The sequence below is a fragment of the Pavona decussata genome, unplaced genomic scaffold, assembly GCF_977016875.1.
Source record: "Pavona decussata unplaced genomic scaffold, jaPavDecu1.1 SCAFFOLD_33, whole genome shotgun sequence".
Lineage (NCBI taxonomy): Eukaryota > Metazoa > Cnidaria > Anthozoa > Scleractinia > Agariciidae > Pavona > Pavona decussata.
In genome coordinates, this window is record NW_028145456.1 from 44644 (window position 1) to 56891 (window position 12248).

A 12248-nucleotide genomic window follows, 5' to 3' on the forward strand; every position below is an offset into this window, starting at 1 on the left:
TATCTCCAGCAGATATCAGGGATAGAGAATCCTATATCAAGGATACAATTGCCAGTTTCTGCCAGGCTAGGTCTCGCGCTATCGCGCTCGACTCGAAGCCCTCATAATGATCAGAAGCTCGGGTATGTCGATTAGGGCGCTAGGGCCTGGGAAAGATGCTTGAACACCACTACGATAAATTTGGCGTGAAGTCAATAGAACAAGGGAACCCCAAATTGGACAGAAGCCTACCTAAGGGGGTGATGGTGTTTTAAGTATGATATATTTATTCATAGATTTTAATCTTAAACAATGCAGAGACTTGTATCTTATTGTTGACGAAATGCATTTGCAAGTAGTAAAACTGAAACTCTTTTTTTCTCTAACTTCCATTCGTATTTAAGTTTGTGTCACCTCTGAACTCCTTGATTAGGGCTGATGGTGCTTGCTCGCGTATGGGTGCCTCCCTTTTTAACTTCGAATCAACGTGGAAATGTTGTAGCAAGTTGCACTGGGAGGAAATCTGTCTGCAAACAAAGCAAGGGGACTCGCGAAGGTCTAGCAAAATATCCCGAGATGGATTTCACCAAACCAACATTCATCAAGGAAAAAAAACAAAATGTCCTGTGGCCTTAGCTTATTTTATACATTTTGCCTGATTCGAATGAAAATCCAGAGAACCGAATCGTCCACTCAAAATAGAGAGCACTGATAAAGGAAAATAGGAAAATCCTGTTGTATTTACTTTAGATTCACTTTAACCATGAAACGTCTCTCACCCAGTATTGGTAGCCTGCGTGACAGACGGACTATAACCCCCGGGGGTTACAGTCCGTCTGTCACGCAGGCTAAGTATTGGTGGCATTAAAGAAAGAAGAAAGCCAATATAAAAGAAAACTTTAATTTACAGGGAACAAAATAAATGTGCTGGGATAAAAGATAAAACTGAAAAGTGGTTGATGGATTGGTTCCGATACAGAAAAGGAAGGTTTCCATTGCAAACTCGTTGCTAGATTAAAGCCAACCGAATCTCCCTCTATTAAGCCTTGAGCGATGTTTAGAATGAACTGTTATAAAATAAAGGCCAACAATGCTGATAAGTCGGGAAAGAGGGCATTTTTTCTTATTTTTTTTTTTTCTCTGAGGCAAAATGGCTGACTCCTGATTGGTTCAGCGGCGAAATACTTGCTCATGATTGGCTGAGTACGCCATTTCTATATTTAAGTTGATTCTCTCTATTTTGTACACAACAACAACAACAACGAGTTCTTACAGGTTCTTTGGAGTTTATTTTTTTTAAGACCATGTTCACTCAAATAGCATTGCGAGCGTTTATTATCGTTTAAAATGATTACATTGTTCGGTGTTCGGTACTGTTTGGTTTACCAGAATATTCTCACTGGGGTAAAATCCTGGCGTATTCAAATCGGACTGATTGAGTTTGCTTCAGTTGGAATAACTGCACCTACAAAAAAAAAAATATTTACTCCTCGAACCACTTGAGTTGTCTGTACCTTTCTGTTAAATTCTTGACGAACGAATTTTTATAAGAAATAGTAAGCTTCAAGGGTCCTTTCTAGTCTTTATAGAAGTTGTCATGAAAATAAATTAACAGAGCTGGGCTCAGTGTTAGCTCATTTAATTTTGTTAAAAAAATAACAGAGCTGGTCTTAGTTTATTTAATGTCGCTTTCAAAATAATAGCGCTGGTCCGTTTTATTGCACTATCGTGATATTATTTCTACCATTGACGGCTAAGCCAGGTATAAATTAAATGTAAAATTGTACACTGTTCTTCACAGTCAGGAAGCTCAAACTTCACAATTAATCTAGGTATGAGTAAACATTAATGACCACAAATCATTTAACAAGTACCAATAAGAAGGTAGTGACTTGTCAGATCTAAGCCACCATTTAGGTCGCGCAATGTTTATCTTATGTTTTTCTGGACGCAAAGGAAAAGAAAAATTTCAGCTACAAGCAGAACTTGGAAATAGGAGACAATTCATACAGGTACTTTCAAATTGAAAAATGACGCACTCACGGACAGAATGCAGAGTACTCGTACGTTAACTTTTTGCAATTATTACACGAGGATGAACATGTTCTGATGAAACAGGCATTCAGAAGTTTCATCTCGAATAACAACCTAGTAATTTAACGAGTAACGGCTGCTTCATTACGTACTAAGACGATTGTTACCCACAGTCCCAATTGTGACCAGCTAAGTATCAATCACCAGAGGGGAAAAAAATACTTCCTATAAGTGATACGTCTTACAGTCGCTTTTTGGACTTGCATAGCACCTCTCCTGCACGGATTAGTGTCCCATTTCCATCCAGCAATCCAGGCCATAGGTAGCATGCAATCTCCTCTTCAGGTTCTTGCCAAGTGGGTGTCTTTACGGCCATGAACATTTCGGGACTGCTGTGGTACCCCATTTTCTTGTGCTGTTGTCTCAGATATACAGACTGGTACTCAATTGCTAGGGCTGGCACTTGAGTAACCATTCTCCAAGTCAGCTGAATGCACTTCTCTATGTACGAAAGAATCTTACTGTCATTCAGAGTGGCTTCTCGTGGAATAAGCCTGCAGGATTTCTCTCGCTGGCTCCACATCTTCCACTTGGTCCAAATAATGTTCTGGACATCCTGAAAAGGTAGGGAGGTCAAGATGACGAAATGAAGTTTGGATGGTCTAGAAGCACTCAAGATAATACATGAAATATCCGAGACAATAAGAGACCAGTTGGCCGTTGTTAACAGTAAAATGAGAAAACATGCTGGGAGTGGCGGGGGGGGGGGGGGGGGGGGACTGCAAAAATTCTAGTAGCGACATCGGCAGTAGAGACGCACACAGGGTAAATTAAAATGGCAAGTACGATGAAAGATGTCATCGAACATCCCGGATGGAATAAAATAAGTTTGTTTCAACGTTGAATCCAACTAATATTTTTCCACTGCTTCACTGAAACCATTGGTCTGCTTTCTACATCAAAAGGAGAGGGTTATTCCTTACTCGGGGGAAGAGGTGGGTTATGATCATGAAATATCAGGGGCATGATCAATGGCAGACTTCTCCTTAACTTTCTTGAACAGAAAATTGACACAAGACACTAAATGGGTGGTATCTCAGTAACAACATGGTATTTTTTAACATCACAATAGCCTTTTATTCATTAGAATAGGTTATAGCAAGACGGTCATCGTTGGTTTCGATGTAACTTATGGTTCATTTTAATATTGATTTTTACTGACTACTGCAGAATTTTTGCGCCATCTGCGATGAGGACTTAGAATGATGATGGTTAAAAGTTTTTAAAGACTTTATATTCAATAATTTGTTTTGGAACATTCAAATCCCCATTTACGTAAAGCGTGGGGTCGGCTTACTTTAGAGGATGGGAGGGATGAAAAAGTTAATGAAGCTGCCAGTTGCATTACATAAACAGGCACCCATACACGTATGAATATACATCAAGGAACATACCTTCACGAAACAATCGAGGTTGTAATCGTGGGAAGTGTCTTTTAAGTTCAGCATCAAGGCATCAAGAATATCCGGAGGATATTGTGTTTCTTGTTGCAGTACTTCTACACGAGAAGTGACCTGGTATTTAGGGACCCCTTTCTGGTAAAACAAAACAAATTATAATCAGGCAATTAACTCGAAGGCTGAATGAATGAATGAATGAATGAATGAATGAATGAACGAACGATCCTACGAGCGAACGGACAAATGAACTAGCGGACGAACGGACGGACGGACGGATGGACGGATGGATGAATAATTAATTAATTAATTAATCAATCAATTAATTAATTAATTAATTAATTAATTAATTAATCAACTAAACATGAAGTATTAGCTTCAGTTGATGTCGTGTTCCGAAAAATATAGTGTGCCTACCTAAGAAATGCATATATTTTATTCCTATCTTGAATGGTTAACCTAATGTTACCTTTTTGTTTTCTGTGTACAGATAACTCATTTGTGGAACTGACTGCATCATGCCTCTGATAATCTCTTTGAAAAACTAAAATATGGATTCCTTTGCCTCTTTTATTCTATCGTAGGCTGCCTATGTAAAATCAAAAAGAAGAGCAGCATAATCGTAATGTAAGTATGCTCTAAAAGTCTACACGTAGACTCATATTACGAAGCATAGCCGGACACTAAAAATATAAACACACCTAGCTGAAAAAAATAAAAGTTGATCATCGTTCTTTCCTGAGTCCAATCATTTGGTGAGGCTCGTTATTTATAGTTAGTATTTATTTTAGGAATATGGACTTTGGTTCATTGATATTTTCAACGTACCTCAAAGATAAGGCAGGCTAGTCGAGGATAATAAATGCAAACATAAATCTCGTCCTCTGACGTATAAAGTGACTGGATTCTCTCAGTTGCATCCATTCTGGCCTCGTCAATAAAGTTTTTGAAATCCTCTTCCAGTTTAGATTGACTGTTCATACTTAGAGTGTCCTCCACTTTAGACTGGTCCTTCTTCATTCGGTTCTCACTAACATAGGCAAGTCTGCGAATATATCAAGACCTTTCTCGATCAATAAACAATGTCATTAGAGACTCAAAAGAAGGGCAAGGGGAATCGTTATTACTTAGTTATTTATTTTAGTTAGTATTTTTAGTACTCTCATCTTTATCAGTAATTCACAACTGCTACAAGGAAGGTTTTTTTTTGGAGGATTACAATGTAGTCACATTTGCATATTTATCTTAGTCCAGTTGTTACTTTTCAAATAATGCTATTCAAGGATATAAATTTTATTAAATTTTCTAGATTAGTTAGCATGTTGTCCCCAATTACCTTTTATACCATAGCTTAATATCATTGCGCTGAAGCAAAGCTCTTATGTTATCATTTTATTTACTCGTGGCATGCTAAATGCGTTTCACTCGGAATGTTAATCCGATCCCAGGTTTCTTAATTTAGTTTATAGTGTGAATTTCCCTCCAAAAAAGTGATGCATCTATTAAAAAATGTGGGTTTAAGTGAGAGATTTGCTTAAAGATCCTTGTGCAATTCAACTTATTGAAGTACTTTTAGACCTTCTATTCTGAAACACCAACTATTATGGTCTCCTGAAAACGTGTTAATTAGCGAAAGTACGCTTCCATTTGCCAAAACAAATAAACACGTTACATCGAGTGGATTTTGTTTTCTTTGCATGTTAAACAAACTTAGATCAGTCAACTTTATTTAACTAGAGAACGAAATTTGCCAAGTGTCTGGGGATTCATGGCACTGATGTACATACCTTTTCAAGTTACCTGCTTTTTATTTGCACCATTTCTCGTTCTTTCTTAGACAAGGCCGTCTTTGATGTTTCTTGCAGCTGATACAGTCTAAAATGGGTAAATAAATTATTAGATCAGATTATTTTTCTTTTGGAGCCTGTTTTTAGAGATTCTATGCCGATTTTAATACTTTTTGGTTCAACCTAGGAAGTATTCTGGAAAAACAAAAATAGTGGATCCAATATGCAGGTGCATACATTCATACTTCAATAGGTACAGCTCCCTTATTCAGGGCTATCCGATACAGAGGGTAGCTATAAAAATAAATAACTTAACAAGTCATAATTATCAGCGAATGGTCGCTTTCCTCCTAAAAGTGTGACGTGCTATCTAGTTTTGAAAGAGCAAGATAGCACTAGTTGGGTGATATGCAAGGGGCGATCAATCGAAAGTAATATTAACCGTTGGGATAGAGGCTCTGTTTTAAACAATAAATTGGTATATATTGAAGGGTACAAACCTGTTTTTCATTTCCTCGATCTCCGTTTCTTTTTGTGATAAAGCAGTTTTGTGATATTCTTGAAACTGTTGCAATCTACAAAGAGAAAGGTGCAATCAATATATGAAAGGCAGGAAAACAATCGTAACCCAATTTATGCGGCAGGGAGGGGGTAGATTCTGATACTCTTACTTTGAATCTTAACAACTTATCTTGAACGTTTAATTTGAGAAAACGCTATGAAACTTCGAATTCGTGACTTTTTCAGGAAGTTATCTTTTTTCTTGATCCGGCACAAAAGTTACATTGGCCACCGATTCCCAACAAGCAGAAATTATTATTATTTTTTTTTTTTTAATAAAAGAGAAAGCAGTATATTTTATGCTTGTTGGCTTCAAGTAGGACGTTTCAGGACAGCTTAAATACAACAAGCCGCTGGCCTCATTGACTGTTTTTTGCGAGTTAGCTGTTGAGTTTTGATAGAAGCACATGGTATACTGTTTTGTATTTTTGTGTTTTCAAGCTTATTCAGTTTTGTCCGTGATCTAGGCGTTGATCACGGCGTAGAGAAACTGGGTCTCTACAATGCTTTTAGCTCCTGTTTGTTGTTCTTGGCTGTTACTTTTAAGTCAATTTTAGCTGTTTTCAGCCATTTGGCATTCATGACGTAATTACCATGTCATATGACGACATCATACCACGTCACATACCACAAAAGAAAGATCTTTGTATGCACTGTTTATTTTGTAAGTATCATTGCCATGGCTACGGTTAAAAATGACTCCACATGTCAAGGACTATTGAGTGTCGGTTTTCACATACACTACTCTAACATTGCCTTACGCCGTCAACCCATATGTTGTTAAAATACCATTTTAAAATATGATGAAATAACCAATTTGTCTGGAGTAAAGGCCTAATTTAAATGTAGGATTTGAGACGCATCCAACAAAATTAACTTCCCAATAATCTTTGACATTCCAATCCTAGCAGTATGCAGGATGTTTGTCCCATGAACCTAGTTATCGAAAGGTCTTAGGTTCGACTCCTGATAGGAGCACTCGGATTTTTTCCAAGTATCACTATGTCATGAATTGATTAGTACATCATTCTCATTTATTCACCAGGCTTAAAATATCCTATCACATTATTTCCATTGCGCATACGCCACACATTGACATTCCGATCCTGGCCGGGAATGTTGGATGTCTCTCCCGTAAACCTAGTTTAATGGCCTTAGCTCCCACGAGGCTCCTGTATTGTACACCTCAGTGGTAGAGTATCCCAACTACTGTAGTAATCGGAAGATCTTAGGTTCGACTCCTGATAGGAGCACTCGAATTTTTTTTTTTTTTCTAGTATGCCTGTGTCATTTACTTATTATAATACATCATTCTCAATCTTGCACGTTTAAGAAACGGGGCATAATAGTTTGGGAAATGACTGGACTAGAAGTTGAGTAGAAAGCATAGTTTATTCCCAGGAGTCATTTGGGAGGCATCCGACTTCAGTCGGTTAAACCAGCTCTGAATTAGGCATAAATAAGGTCCTGCTCGTTATTGACGTAGTAAAAAAAAAAAAAAAAAAAAAAAAAACAGGAACAACAGCAACAACTAAATCAACAATTAGAAAACAAACAAACAAAAGTTGGGGTAACATTTCCCGATAATTTTCACTTACTGCTCTCTTTTCTGCTTTAGTTTTTCATCTTTTGATTTAACTTCACAAATCAATGCGGCGTTTCTGTGGGACAATTGAGCAAAATCATACGAGACAAGAGTATCCTTAAAGAAGGTACAATTGCATGAAAAAGGCTATTTTCCGTGCATTTAAAAATAAAAAAAAAAAGTTGCAGTTGAACTACTAATTCCTCTCTCCTGGTCTGTTAAAGTGGGGAATTAGCTTAGTTTTTAGCTAAAGGCTAGAGAGCCTAATTTCTTCAGAGAATTAACTTTTTTCCAGCTGTATAAGGTATTCTGTTTTCATTATTGAGTCATCTATTTGTTCAGCGCTTCATTCTTGATCGTGGCAATAACGTGACACTGAGAGGGATCAGCAGGTATGCTTTTAGTTCAAATATTTAACATTGTCAATGCTGTGGGTTTAAACATACATACTTTTCCTGCAGTTCTTTCAAATCTTGCTTCTCATGATCAACATATCTGTGCAAATTATAAGTAGGTTCCACTTGTATAAGAAATACGAATAACATAACCAAATGACATTAGCAATCTAAGGCAGGCCTTGTGGCTTTACGGCAGTGAAAAGTGCATCAGTAGTTTGTTTGTAGCTTGTATGATTAGCAATAACCCCAAGCCTATGATTGGACAGTTTCACTAGAATGTGTGACTACGGACGTTTTACTTCTGTCACATTTAACAGTCTGCATTTATCTCTCTCGCTATACACTCTCAATATGATTTGACGGCTTTTAACAGCATTTCTGTGTGACCGTAAACACAGTAGGAACATTTATTTATCTGCACCAATTTGTCCTGTATAGCAGAGGTCCAGTATATCAGTTTTCCTACTTGATGGTGGTCGGTTTGTTAGAGGAGCTAAATAGTTTGCTTGTATAAGAAAGGACGGTCGGTTTTGTTTTTGTTTTTGCTATGAATAGTTTGGAGTTGCGTCACTGATGAGTTTACGCATACAGTTGACAATGCTATGCTTACAAATTTCAACGGAAGAATAGCTTCATTTTTACTCGTGGATATGCTTTAGCATTCACGAGTATTGGGGGCATTCTGTATGCAAATGAGTCACTCACTCCGGTGTAACCGGAAGTGGAATAATAGCCAATCCCACGTCGGAAAAAAGCGACAGCCGGAAATACGTCTGCCATCGCAGGTTAGATTTCTGTGGGTTGCCATTGCATGGCTGTTTTTTAGTGCTTTGAACGCATTCTCGCTGCATTCTCCAACATTAGAAGCAAGTGTCTGAAGAAGTGACAAAATAGTGTTCTTCGAAGGTGAAGCAAAAGATTCTCAACAAATGCAGATTGATACAATAAAGAGCGATTGTGCACCGCCTCCACTGACCGAGGCGTAAATCTTGATGTCGAAGTCGAATCGACGGTAGGTGAGAAGACAGAAGTTTGTGCCCTTTCATGTATTGTTGAATTATCCGTTGAAATTCCTTTTACTGCAGGCACATACGAACAATTCCGCTACGCTCAAGACGAAATAATTGAAAATTTTCTTTGCCGCACGCGGGTCGCGTCGGGCTACGGAAATATAATAATTGTTAATCATTGTAATCACCGATGTAATTATCACTCACTTTCTGCTTTTATTTTTTCCGTAGAAAAGCCACACTTAAAGAAATAACAAAGAGAATTGAGAATCACAGTTGCCTTTCAACACCGTTTATTGTACTTGCACTCGTTTATTGTACTTGTACTTGAACTATTAATATCGGTTGAACAAATTTGCATATCCGTGATTACGGTAAAATTGCGCGTCTCCGGTATGTTTATTTCGTTTGGCAGATTTTCATTTAAATCAGGGAATCTAAACCTTCTTTGGCTTTCAGTGAACTCGCCGTTTTCCAGAGCCGTTAGCTATCCGTTCGGTACCTGTCCGTTGTTTGATGGATTACTTTACCTAATGCAGCGAAATCATTTATTGCATCGAAATCGCTTTTGGTAATTAAGCTATGCGAACTACGACTGAGGGACATGAGCATGTGACAGTTAGTGTGCATATTTTCATCTGGTGAAGTCACAATTTAACTTTTTAATTCATGAGTCTTTTCCCGTCATGAATTTATTTATTTATTTTCATTGTGTTTTTACAAAAACGTGGCAAGCTTTTAATAAACTGATATAATTCAGGAAGTGTTCTGTTGCTGCTTTAAATGACCAAGATATAAAAAATAAATGCTACAGTTGTCGGAAAGCCATTTACATGTAAGGAAAATAATTTGAATCTCCTCACAAATTGGGCCTTGTGACTTGTGTGATCTAGACCTGAAACGCAAAATCTTCAACTCAAACCGATCCATTCGACCAAAAATATCCGGAAATTCTGGTACAAAATCAAAATGGAACGGCAATTTTCAAAAAAGTTAGTTCGTTACGAAATCGTTTGGTATTTCATTTCGATCAGACACTCGGCTCTAGCTACTCCAGCAGTGATCAACATTATTTACAAATGAAATGTGGTTCCGTCTTACTTCACCCCACATGCTTAAGAATTCTTCCCTCAAGTTGTTTGCTTTGATAACGAAGAAGTTGTCGGGTAAGTCGAAAACAAAGAAGTGAAAATAAAGTTGATGGAAAGTTCTGTTTCTTAAAACTGTAAAAATGCACTTACAACTCCATCGACATCGTGGAAGAACAGAATCATCCTTCAAGGACGATTACCCGCCGTTTGAGGTTGAACAAAGGAATATCAAGGGATAATAAGCACCAGGTAAAGAGTGGTCGCGCTCGGATTTCTAGATTACGCGATCTCGGGCTCGGATTTTTGAAGGGCTACGTTTGAAAAACTAGTTAAAGTCTCGGCCTCGGAATTTAAACGAGAGTCTCGGCAGGCCTCGAATTTTTCCTCTATACCCCGCTGGAAATATGTCCCTTAGGTCACCCCCATCCCCCACTGAAAACTAGTTTGGGCAAACTGACCACCTTCCTCCCTGGAAAATCAAATCCCTTCCGTGGGAGGGGGGAGGGGGATATTTTTTGGAACTACACATTCTGTTTACCGTAATCCAGCCCTTAAAAAATCCAGAATTAAAATTCTTTACCTTATATCTCTACATATAGGGCAAAGAAATCATTCCACCGTATTAAAAGTCTTTTATTAGGTGAGGGACTGGGAACATCTACCCCAAGGAAAAATTGGAAGATAGGAGGCAGCCACAAACAGTTGCATAACATTTGAATCCTCAAAAACAAAAAACAACGTACAAAAACAAAAAATGATGACGCCTCCCCCAAGGACATACCCAAATTTTGCCTTCCTTGTTTGATTCCTCCTTTACCCAAATACCTCAAATTTTTGTGAGGCTAACTCAAGTCTAAGTGGAAATCTGCTGCCCAGGCTGTCAAACCTTGACCCTGTTTATGACAAAAATATTTGCACTTCTCTTACCTTGTTTATGACATGAATTAATTTTTCGAAAAAGAAAATATATATATATATATATATACATTTCTTACTTGCTAATCCGTTTTAACAATTTGTAGGTAGTCAGAGAAAAATGGACGCATTCCTTCCCCCACCCACCCTCCATGGGGGAAACGCGTGAAGAGCCCTAAGAGTCATCGTCACTATTACAATTCAAAGACCATTCCAAACTATTATAAATTAAAGCCACTTTTTAGTTAAGCCCATGGCATCAATAGCCACTTCCATCGCCATATCCACGAGTTAACGATAGTGTCACTTCTATTTTATCAAGTATGAAAAAACACAAATGTTAAGTATGCAAAACACAAACTTTAAGAACGTGTTGACACTTAACGCCTAAAATTCATTTGAAATATAATAGAATACAGTTGGAGTGTGTTCACATCAACTTATTACAATCGTTGATTACAATTGGACTTTGATTACTTCAAACAACCTCAAGGGGTTGTTTGAAGTTATTATAATGCGTGATTGACCAAAATGGCGGACACGTGGTGGCGTGAAGGGACGAACCTCCTTATTTCCTTGTGGAGCGAAGATGCGGTGTAAAACGATTTAAATACTATTATACATAACAAGAAACAAGTGTGAGATCAAATAAACCAAAGGAATGGCCGAAGGAGGGACCCAAGCAATACGCGACAGTGTCGTGATAAAATTAGCAGCCTGGAGAAGGAATATCGCAAAATTCGCGACGGCAGCCTTTCTCCGATGCTTTTTTCTGGTCTGAGAATCGCTTATGATGGTAGTAAAAATCATGGCAACCGAGCCATTTTGTTTTTACTACAGATTGCGAGGTTTCCCTGCCAATGTTTTTGTTGTTGTTATTGATTTGATCTATTTGTTTGTTTGTTTGTTGTTTTTTTTAATGTGAATCGAATTACAATTGAACAAAATTAAATGGACTATGATAGCCTCAATTATACTTCAGTTGAAGTACAACTAAAGTTTAGTTTGAACACGTCTTTAGCTTTTTGCAGTGATTATGGGTATTTTGAGATGACGAACAATGTTATTATCGTTTTTCCTTACAAGCTTAAACAACCGGAAAATTACTTTTTTTGCTCTCAGCGCCGTGATATCCTTGGTTAATGCCAATCGGCTTTCGAGTGAGGATATACTGTAAATGACCAACAAGATAACGACGACCAATTAAAAGATAAATTTTGTTCTTTTTTTGTGATGGATGAAAGTGCTGCCGTGGTAATACTACAAGGACAAGGAAGCTCGTGCTTCTGCCCAGTTTTGATCGCGATATTACCGACCTTAAGCAACCCTGGACGGCGATCCCGAGGAGGTCAACCGGAAGTCAAGATTGCGTTGTTGACTGCAATTTGCATAATAGTCGAGCCGTCCACCTGACGTCGCAGCGGTCGTTTT

At 37.9% G+C, this 12248-nt stretch overlaps 1 protein-coding gene across 1 annotated transcript; it reads right to left on the reverse strand.

The window, feature by feature from the left end:
* Positions 1–873: 873 nt before the first annotated feature.
* On the reverse strand, positions 874–7521 carry LOC146484432 (uncharacterized). The gene is made up of 6 exons (XM_085104788.1): positions 7417–7521; positions 5758–5832; positions 5271–5345; positions 4299–4515; positions 3468–3608; positions 874–2629 (listed from the first exon to the last, which is right to left on the reverse strand). The coding sequence occupies exons 2-6, from the start codon at positions 5766–5768 to the stop codon at positions 2255–2257; spliced, it is 819 nt and encodes a 272-aa protein (XP_084960914.1). The 5' UTR covers positions 5769–5832; positions 7417–7521; the 3' UTR covers positions 874–2254.
* Positions 7522–12248: the final 4727 nt, after the last annotated feature.